This window comes from Glarea lozoyensis (genome assembly GCF_000409485.1).
Source record: "Glarea lozoyensis ATCC 20868 chromosome Unknown GLAREA14, whole genome shotgun sequence".
NCBI lineage: Eukaryota > Fungi > Ascomycota > Leotiomycetes > Helotiales > Helotiaceae > Glarea > Glarea lozoyensis.
This window is the reverse complement of record NW_007360988.1, coordinates 1,832,189-1,843,071: the sequence shown is the minus strand read 5'-3', so window position 1 is coordinate 1,843,071 and position 10,883 is coordinate 1,832,189. Positions and strand designations below refer to the sequence as shown.

General features: G+C 48.2%; 2 protein-coding genes across 2 annotated transcripts; both read right to left on the bottom strand.

The window, feature by feature from the left end:
- Window positions 1–1,271: 1,271 nt before the first annotated feature.
- GLAREA_07205 (Oxysterol-binding protein-like protein) lies at window positions 1,272–4,327 on the bottom strand (the record flags this gene model as incomplete). The annotated part of the gene is made up of 3 exons (XM_008081153.1): window positions 1,272–4,122; window positions 4,169–4,245; window positions 4,292–4,327. The coding sequence occupies 3 exons, from the start codon at window positions 4,325–4,327 to the stop codon at window positions 1,272–1,274; spliced, it is 2,964 nt and encodes a 987-aa protein (XP_008079344.1).
- A 1,164-nt stretch (window positions 4,328–5,491) lies between these two features.
- Window positions 5,492–9,873, bottom strand: GLAREA_07204 (Nucleic acid-binding protein; the record flags this gene model as incomplete). The annotated part of the gene is made up of 4 exons (XM_008081152.1): window positions 5,492–5,733; window positions 5,785–9,418; window positions 9,471–9,650; window positions 9,703–9,873. 4 exons carry the CDS (start codon window positions 9,871–9,873, stop codon window positions 5,492–5,494), a joined length of 4,227 nt encoding a protein of 1,408 aa, XP_008079343.1.
- Between the last annotated feature and the right edge of the window lie 1,010 nt (window positions 9,874–10,883).

Below are 10,883 nucleotides of genomic sequence, written 5' to 3'. Positions count from 1 at the left end.
ACGGCTGTTTTCCAACACTTATCATCCACTCCTACCCCCTGAAACACACTCTTCCATCAAGCCACTCGTGTTTTAGAAAATTCTACCCCCATATTTCATACAACCTAAACATGCGATCACAATCCCATTCATGTCTTTAAACATAAATCCATATCTTCAAATTTTCAAATTCCCATCCCCTCTTTCCACATCACCTCCACACATCACCTCCGCACACTACACACACAACCCGCCTCTCACAGCCCGATAGTATCCAACCTAGTATCCAACCCCCCCGCCGAACTACACCCCCCCAAACCACCCAATAAACAACCCCACCCTCTCCGCCCCGCAAAATCGAAATTCCGAGTTAATTCACCGAGTATATCCCCTCACTACATCTACTCTATCACACCTGATTTACAACCATCACCTCTTTCCCAACCATTAAGATCTATATTTTGAGCGTTGTTGGTAGGTAGAACATCACGCAATACAACATGACCTCCCCGGCAAACACACGTCCAAGAAACCTAGACATCAGCACTTTTATCACGTATAAAGGGTTTTTGCGAGTTCAAGGGATACCGATCCAGAGAAAACGACTAAAAGGGAAAACTCACTTCACGATACTCACAAATCTCACGATACTCACGAATCACAACACTCACCTCATCACACCACCTCACTTCACCTCCCTTCAACATCCCTTCAACATCCCACCCCAGCACCTCTTCAACATACCATGCCCCACATATACACTTCTCCAACAAAAGAACCCCAACCCCATCTCTTCCCAAACAACGCCCCTCTCCACAGCCACAACCACAACCAGCGGGATCCTCGCGCCCGTTATAGGGTGTTCCTGCAGAGTCACCGTCCTAAGTGGTGCGTGTATGGGCGTACAGGTCCACCGTTCGAGAAAGAAAGGAGCAATCAAAATGTCTTAGGAATTGCAGGGCCTGGCTTTTCTTGACTTGGGCTGATGCGTGGCATGGCGTGGTATGGCGTGGTATATGACATCAAATCACACACACAAAAGAAATCACACACACAAAAGAACTCATATAAATGATCAGAAAAACCACTTCCAATTCCCAGTAATCCAAAACCCCTAACCCCAACCCCACACACACACGATATCTAACCCAGAAAAAGCCTCCATACCACCTTCCAAAACCCATTTTCTATACCTCCTGACCCCCCCAATCCAAACAATCCTCCATCCTTCCCCATTCCCCATCTCCCACGACCCATCCACACCCTCCTCCCTTCACCCCATCCCCCCTCAACTAAACATCCAAAATCCCCTCCCCAACCCCCGTCCACGTCCCCCCCCTCCTCTCCTCCCAATACCCCTCCCTCCCCAATTTAAGCGCCCAAACCTCCTCCCCCTCATCCCCCCCCTGCACGCGTTCAAACCACCTAGGAACATGTACATCCCCCCTCACTTCCACCTCCTTCCGTCTAACCCTCTGCTTCTCCTCCAAAACCCCCTTCAATCTCTCCGCTTCCTCGAGATCGCCTGCCTCTAACGCGCGCTGATCCGGACGTAACCTAGTATCGGTGGGCGGCAGTTTCCCTTGTTCTAATTCCGTGATCTCATTCAGACTAGCCGCGAAAGTGGTGAGGCCGTATCGTTGAGCCGCGTTATCGACGAGTTCGCCAACATGCCAGATCTCGCCGCCTGTTTTGCCGTTCTCGACGACTTTGAGACTGGTGGTCCAGGTGCCGACGAGACCGAGACCGGTGGAAGAGCCATCGGGGCCGAACGTGTCGACGACGACGTCTTCAGAGCGGCCACCAAACATGCCTTTTTGTTTGAATTCGACGTTGGCTTTGCCGCCGGTGGATTCGTTGGTGATGACCATGGTACCGACTGGCTCGACGTATTTTTCGCCCATGACGACGTTGCGGAGGAAGACGGTTGCAGTGTTCCAGCTGTAGAATTCTTCGCTGCCGTCGGGAAGGCGTAGGGCTATTCTGACGCGACCTTCGGTTATTAACTCTGCGCTTTTGCCCCAGAAGTTTTGTACGGGTGCTGGACTTTGGTTTAATGACCAATTCGCGGAATCTGCTTGACATGCCATTCGTACTGGTCGATGACAGACTTTTTCTACCACAAATCGGAAACCACCTGGGACTTCCTTTTCTGTTCTCACCAACTCGTATGTTTCTCCCAGAAGTGGGTTGAAAGGTTTTCGCATCGCACGTTCCTTTGCCCGACTATTACTGAATTGAGAAACAGCAAACGCGGTGACATGAAGTAATCGATATGATGGGTTCTTATGTGATGATGCAGTGTCCAGTATTTGAGCGTATTCTAATTGTTCAGCCACTCGTTGCAGAAGTGACACGGGTTCGTTCGAACTGACTGGCATACTGATGGTGCTAAAATCTTTGCCTACATTTTTTCGCAAGAACCCAATAAGACTTGGTGGTAATTGAGTTGCGGGTGGTATAACTTTGCGACGCTTGACGAGTATCGGAACAGGTAATGGATCCAAAGATTTCGGTTTCACTGGAAACAGTGCAGCCGCACCTTTCAAATGAGCCGAATTTCCATTATCTCCAGCCGATGATAGAGATGAAGCATCGGTAGCAAATTCATCAGCTTCAGAAGCTTGCGTATCTTCCTCACTTGTTCGATCAATCATCACCAATTGACTCCTATCCAAATCTGCCTCGGCATCAAAAAACTCGCCAGTTGAAGTTGAGTCCATACTGACACGAGCTCCAGCAGATTTTGAGGCGGGCATACGACGCCTCTTGCTACTAGCGATAAGTGCTGAGAAATCTCCAATCACAGCATCAAGATCACGAAGTAATGCAGCACAATGTTCATGGATACTAGTCTCTTCCTGAGACATGCGAGGTTTTCGTGAGGATGGAGTGACAGAACCATTCGCCGTGATTGTCGTGACTGTCGCCGGTGTTGGTACTGCAAGTTGCGATCCCATGCCACGCTGCATCATTTGAGGTGTCGTGGGAGCGCTTGATTTTCGCTTCCAAAAAGGTCTTTTCTCAGGCTGGGCTGCTCCGAAATAGTCAAAGTTCTCATCAGTACTTGGGCTGGGACTTCCACTCGTGGTAAGTCCTAATCCTGTATGCGAATTCTTTCTCGAACCGGATTGAGGTGCGGTGTCTTTTGATAACCTTCGTACAGCATCACGAGTCCCTACTATTCTACTCACCAGTCCTTCCACCTGCTGCCATTCTCTGTCCTCATCTGGATTGCTAACAGGTCCTGGGGGTAAACTTGTATCCAGTCCAGGTCTTTTCTGCGCCGATGTATGAGAATTCTTTTTCGAATCAACATTTCTCGCCGCATTGCTTGCTCGTTCCAGTGCCGATGTCCATTCCGCAAAGTCTTTTGCATTGCTCGCTTTCAAATGCCATACCTCTGCGCCCGAATCAATGCTGATTTCCCTTCTTCTCTCATCCGCAGCGATTGCGGCCAGACTCAAGGGTATCGCTCCTCGAAGTGCTGACGAATTCCGGTTATAATAGTATGATAATGTGCAAGAATCGAAATCCAGGGAGAAGAATCTACTGGCATAACCCTGACCCCTCTTTCTCCGTCTTTTCTGCAAAACTCCCACATGATATGTTGCTATTAAATGATCGCTATCATTCCGACCAACCACTGAATTGCCTCTACTTCTATTTCCTCCTATCGCCAGATGACTTTGTAGACTATCGACAGATTCGGACGGAGTGGCTCCTATTTTTGGACTCGCATTCTTGCTCCCTATCGCAACACTTGCCATATGATGTGTAGAATGTGGAGGTGCATTAGATGGGTATGTGAGGAGTACAAAAGTCGCCGTCTTCGATACTGCTTTCGAAAATGTATTGTCGAATATGAGGCCATACATTCCTCCTTGACCTGGCGGTACCGGGTAGGTTCCCATTGATACCTTGTCTGCTTCGCATTTTCCATGCCATTGTATCTGAATGAAACCTTTGGCGCTCAGTTGCTTCTGGGCTGTCGAATCGTTGTCATTTCTATTATCCGACGCTCTCCTCTTTTCGATCCCAGGAACTATCTGCTGAAGGGATTGAGTCGCATCGTCGAGCGCAGAGTATTGCCCTGAACTTGAGATTGTGTTGGATCGAGGATGTTTGAATATTCCGAAATTGCTGCCTATTGTCAGTCGCATTCATGAACCTTGATCGAAGAGCATACATGGATTTTTTGTGAGGCTGTACACTCCATGAAATCGTATGTCCCTCATCTACTTTTACCCATCGAACAATATACGACTGTTCGCATTAGAAATGTCTCCCTCCCCCAGCTGAATGCGCATACCTTGCTGTGAATCTCCAGCTGCTCCAGACCAGCCATTGCCTCTGCAATCCGACAAAAGATGTCGCGGATATGTTCGCATTCGCGATTCGAATCGTCCCAGTATGCCTTGGGTCTGGTACGGATAATACTGTTGTGGCTGGTTTAGAGGGGTACGTTTGAATGCTGCGAGCGCGTGGGATGACGATGAAGCGTTGCTTAGAGAAACAAGGGCGAGCGAAGAGTATATTCTGTTCGAGCGATTCGTCTGTATGGGATCACAGGTGCATTATTGCGTCGAGCTGTACAGGATAAAGTATGAAGTAGTTCCGTTGTCCGCTGTCAGGGTCGCGAACGGCGCGGAGCTGGAGCTTTTGGCGTGTTCAGAAAACGTGGCTGGTGGAGGAACGCAACGCTACGTAATGGCGGAGGAATACAACACGGTGGAATACGGAATATATAACTGCGATACGCCGTCCGATCCCAAATCTTGGTAACGAAATTTTCTTTAAGATGCAGCAAACAAAGAATTCACATAAAAGACAACAAACAGGCTCAAGATGCACTACGTAGGCAATTCAAACGTAAGCTGAGAGGCATAAAATCAGGGTCACCGACGCAGGACCTTGGAACCCAAACGTGTCCAAGCTGATTCGGCAACCGGCCATTCATTTGTTTCTCCTAGCACTAACTATCGGCCTATTCGTCAGCCTTACAAGTCCTAGACCATATTTACACGACATCTGGATTCCAGCCAGAGTACGAAATGCGAATCCCTATACGAGCACTTATCTCCCTAGGATTATCCGCGCTTCCTGAGACGCCAGGGGATAACATGACAGGTCAATCCCAATAGGGTCACCATGTTCGCGTTCACGTACTCGCTTACTATATTGGGCTCTACCTTAGTTATCCATCCCATTTCATGCATCGGATGCAGTCTTAGTGGTCTAAAGATTACTATACTCCTCTCATGATTTCACAGGTAGACAGGCAATAATAATCAGTAAACACCCGAAAGAACCATATTCTGAATCTTATAATTTATAATATTCCTCAACAAATCCCCACGCTATCCATCATCTTCCAAATGATACGACATCCACTTGACTCCATGCCCACCCGCGTGCCCATCTCCAAATTTTGATGTTGTTATACATGCGGCATATGAAACTACCTGAAATGCAGAAAAAACCAATCTATAACTCCACCCATGATATCTGATCATCCACGGCTGGTGCTGGAGATTCGCATCTTGAACCCATTGCAGAGCGCTCTCATATCGGGATAAGGCGCTTTATTCAACTCGTAGGCTTTTGGAATGATTCGTACCGGCCAAAACTTGACGGGCGCATCCTGCCCAGTCTTGAAGCATAGCAGAAAATAACCAGGATGTCGGTGATCGATGCAGAAGGAATAGGCAGCTCGTTTGGGGTTGGCTTTCGTATATGAATTCAACCAAGCTTCTGTAATCATTATTAGCATCTCCATCAGATAGAACAAATTGTAAGGCTTACCTGTCTCAGACTTGCTGCCCGTTTGGAATTTCTCATGCTGCATCATTTCATCCACCTTCTTGGCCATCGACTTGACATGATCAACGATCAACTCATCGAGATCACTATAGTTGTATTTGTTTCCAATCCGAAGTTTGCGACCCACAGAGAATTCATTCTCCTTGTCCAATTCAACAACATCAATGTGTTGGTAAACACCATCTGCGACCTTCCATGTCACAGCAAGGTGATCATTACCCAAGGATGACGGTCGAATAACAGCATCGCCAGGTGCCTGTGATCCAAGGTACTCTTCGGCCTGTGTCGAGTTGAAGGGTTTGAAAAGTGGATGCTTGACCACACGCTGTGTACGTCCAGTAGCTTTATCCTTCTCGCGGAGCTCTTCCTTATCTTTTCGTTCCTGAATAAGATCCCAAGATCCAGGGTCACGGTAGTTGTTCTTACGATACGGAATCCTGAGAACGGTTTCTCGTAGTGACAGTCTGGCGGTAAATGCGGCGCGATCGAGCTCGATAATTTTTGCTTGAACGATCTGACCAGAAGAGAAAAGACGATTGAGTGGCATCTCTTTGTCAGAACCATCCATCAACTCGACTCTGCCTTCAATTCCTGAATCCAGCTTGGCAATAGCAAATTCATCCTTGACAATTCGCATGTTTGCAGGCACAATCATGCCTTCTGCTAAAGACTCTTTGGTCTCACCGCAGAGCATAGTGAAGATTTCATCCACTGAAAGCTTTGTGAATTTTCTCCGAAGTTCTTCGTAAGGTTGTTGTAATTCCGCTCGGATTGTCTCCAAAGTGGCTCTCTTACGCTGATTGTAATTGCGTTCGAGTTGCTCGGCATACTCTTCGAGAATCAAATCATTTACCTTTTCTTGTTCGTCGTCTTTCACCAACTTACGAACGATTGCTCCAGGTCCTCCCTCATCAACTTCAGCCTTGACGTCCTCTTCATCGAGCTCCAAAGCGTCTGCAGCCATCTTCCGACCTAGCTCATAATCTTCAGGATGCACACGAGTGTTGTCAAGGTAATCGGAATGCGGAGAGGAGCTGTCGTACTCGATGGACAAGAAACTGGCACAATTGTTCCACACTCTTGGACCCACGACAGGCAGTTTACCGGTATCCGGATCACCTACAAGCTCATCTCGAGTATTCACAATTCCCCCATTTTGTGAGATGGTTTTGAGAACCGACGTAGCCTTTCTCGGTCCTAGGCCACAAACATAAGGCAGGAGAGCGGCCGTATATGGATCACTGATGGCTTCGTTGATGTCTACACCACAGAGATTGACCATATCTACCATCGCAGTTTCGAGTTGTCGTCGTAACTTATCCTCTGGCAGAAGTTGTTGACAAGGGTGGAACTGCAGAGAAGTGATATCTTTCCCTAGAGCCGCATATTCTTTCATGGGATTCTGCAAGTACTTGGCAAGAGCGACACAGTATCTTCCCAGTGACGGTATGCCAGGGTGATCATTGATAGCTCGTTTGCTATCCTTGTACAGGCGAGCGACTTCATCGTTCACTACAACCACCTCTAGCAGTTCTCTTTTGTCCTCGCCTGTTGACTGATCCTCGAATTCTGGGCCTCTTAGATTTCTCTCTTCGACAAGATCACGGAGCCCTGTGATGAGTTTGTGAGTTTCAACGGAGAACCCGCTGATACCAATCACATCTGGTCGTCTTCTTTGCACCAGAGCAACAAACTCTTCTCTCGATTTCTCGTCGCGCGTCAAGTTGTTAAACTTGCCACTCTCGAGCACTCGTCCATCTTCTTCAACCCATGCCCAGCAGGTGGCATCTCTCATATCACCGTTGCCATTCGATAGGGAGAGGACTCGAGGAATCGTTCCTAGGACCATTCCATGTGGTTTATACGGCGCCTGATCGAGCTTTCTAGAGTACTCTTCCCGACATATCTTGAGGATGGCATCTTGGCACTCAGTTCGCATATTTTCCTTGACCCCCTTAGCAATGAGACGCTCGAGTTTGCCAAACGCCAAATCTAAAACTCTCTTGCGTTCATCGTTCCATGCATCGGCAAGGTCAGAATAATTCTGAGAGCGAAATTCAGCGACAAGGTTTCTTCGAAACGAAGCCTCGTCTTGCAAAGTAATTCGGACATCGATCAGGCCCTCCTCTTCAGCTTTGAGCATCTTGAGGAATATCTCGGGGTGGCCAGCAATGTCCATAATGGTCTGGTTTTGTAGGTATTTCAATTCATAGTAGGGATGTTGCTCGTCAATTTTGCGTAGACCTTTCTCTGTCCTTTTGCAATGAATTACTCCGGCTCCATAATAGTTCTTACGGAAGTGGGTTCTCATCCGTGGATGCATAAACAGCTCTTCAGCAAACATTTCTCGAGCCGCTTTGAGAACTTCCTCGCCCTGACGAAATTCGTCCGAGGTAAGTGAGTCGGCCAAATCAATTGGTGTTTGCGAAGCGTCCTCAATTTCGTAGTTCCGACCATGTTCATCGATTTTTTTCAAAGCTTTCTTGCCAAGTTGGTCGGGTGTGATTCCGTACAATTTTACTAGTGCATAACATTGGCTTTTCCGAATGCGTTCGTAGACAGAATGTTTTCCTCCTGGGCGGCGTTTCTCCTTGGAGTCTCCCGTCGAGGCAGCCATGTCCTTGAGCTCTGCTGAATAATGGAAGTATATATAGTCTTGAATGTCCTGGAGCTCTTCCATGGTAGCTGCATCCGGCAACATATCTTCGACGCTGCGGTCCCGTACCTTGGCGACTTCCCTCAAGTTATCATAAGTCTTTTCAAGGATGTTCCTCTTCTCGACCAGCGCTCTAAATTTCAAGTCTAGCTCAAGGATACGCCAAAGGTCGTCGAGATTTAGGAGTTTCTCAGCCGTAACCGTATATTCGCCATCTCCATTGCTGTGATGAGAGGATCTGGTCCGTTTGGCATGAATCAAGTAATCCTTTCGGTGCTGGAAAACATAAGGAACTTCAACCTCATCGACAACGAAAAACTCCAGCACCTTTCCAATTGCTCGGGTGAATACAGATGAAAGATCAGCACTTAGATTCTTCCCTGGCCATAAAAGTGTTGTGATCCACCTGGCTTCTTCCTTGAACTGCTCCTCGGACAGCTGAAGCTGTTTGAATGGTGCCCGGTCCAGTTGAAATCGTTCCGGTTCATCGAGCCAACGAATCGCATTATCTTCGTCTGTGAGCAGTTTCTCTGCGAGTTGAGAAGGTTCGAAAACATCCTTGAGCTCAAGGTTATGCTCTCCAGCTTCCCGAGCCTCTTCCTCATCTTCCAGTGCCAACGCCCAATCGTAATCTTCCCCATTTCCAAATATAGCTTCCATGTCATCGAGGGCATCTTTGTCCAATCCGACGGCTTCCCCATTACCAACATACCCTCCCTGTCGAGGACGGGCGACTTCCTTCTCCTCCTGTAGCCTCTGTCTTTCATCCTCATCTTCCAGCTCGTCTTCTTCAATGAAACCCTCAAACTCATCGTGTCGCTGGTGATCTCTCGAGGCAAAGGGACGGTCGTAGTCGCGTGCGGCTTCGGGTTCGTCGTCATCTGAGAAGATGTCATCCAGTCCTCGGTGGTGGGTTTCAGTATCGTCTCGATGGCCACGCTTGAGGCGTTTCAATTTTGGCTGGCAGACACGTGAGTTTGGAAACCTCGGGTATACCATAATAATACCATACCTGCGATGTGGTTTTGCGCTCCCATTCTGGGTTTGCCTCACCAATAAGATCTAAATCCTCTTCATCCAAGGCGGCCTCTTCCTCATCACGAGACCGCTTCTTGCGTTCCTTTCTGTGGCGTCGCCCGCGCGAGGCATCAACCTCGTCTTCGTCATCGTCTATGATAAAGCCATCGCGAATCTACGGGCGCAATTAGCTAGGCAAAACACCCTCCAAACACATCGAGACGCACTTTGGCAGCTTCTTCCTCATCATCATCATCCTCTTCCTCCTCACTCGAATCCTCCATGCCTCCATTCTCTTTCTGCTTCCGCCGTGGCTCCCCGGTTTCCTCATCGAAAGATTCGTCATTCTCCTCATCGTCCAATTCTGCCTCCCCGCTGATCAGATCTCGCATACTCATCGCGAAGGTGGCTGTTGTCTGATTTAAAAAGGAAAGGAATTGGTTTGATCAAGACTGAGGGGACGGCTGCCTTTATATTCTGGGGGCTAGCTATCAGGCGGTGGGCGTTATTTTTAGAGGAAGCTGGTGGCAGATGTGGCATACCTCGAAGGGTTGAAGCCGAATTGGGTGAACTCGCGACCAGAATCTTTGTCGCGATATTGGCCTGAGTGGCGGCCTGACGAGGCTGGTGTCATGTGACCAGGTGTCGACTTGGTGGGGCCAGCGGCGGTACAGTCCCGTACTGATCAATATTCCGTAGTCGCCGAGTCTAGTCAAAAAGGGTCGATATCAACCAGGTAGAAGTGATGGGTCTACGAGTCTCAATAGGATGAAAGAGGACAGTGCAAATAATACGAATGGGCTATCCTCTTCTTGAAATATGGGTCATTTATTATCATGTCTCCGCAGGTTAATTATAAAATCTTTGTCTTGGACCAGACGTTTTTGGTAATTGGCTGCAACGCTATTCCATAGCTCAATAGCATGAAGAAGATCCAACATTCTTCACAAATAAAGCTATCAGACCAACTTCACCCCTACTGACCGCTTATATGACCAATAAACACCTTGCAATCCCATCCTCAGAGGCTCTGTTCCTCTCAAACCCAGCAATCCCATCGCTGAGCGCTTGTAGCAGAATACCTCAGGCAAACGGCCCAATAACTTCGCGACTCCGTGTGTGCACACCCCGCTGTGCTCATCAGGATGAGACCAGTCGTACTTCAGTCTATGCGATAAGACCAAATCAACCCCTGAGCCGTGACCCATTTCTCCATGATACTTTAAGTGTCCAGTATCGTCCGCTTTCCTTTCTTTCTTTCTTCTTCCTCTCGAGCTTTGCTCTACGTTCATTCACCGGTGATTATACTTTGTTCTACGGGAGCTGCACATCTGAAAGGGTCGGACTAGCTTCTTTTCCCCACGTTGGTGTTCCTGTTTGTGACAGCCAATAATAGCAGCGCTTCGAC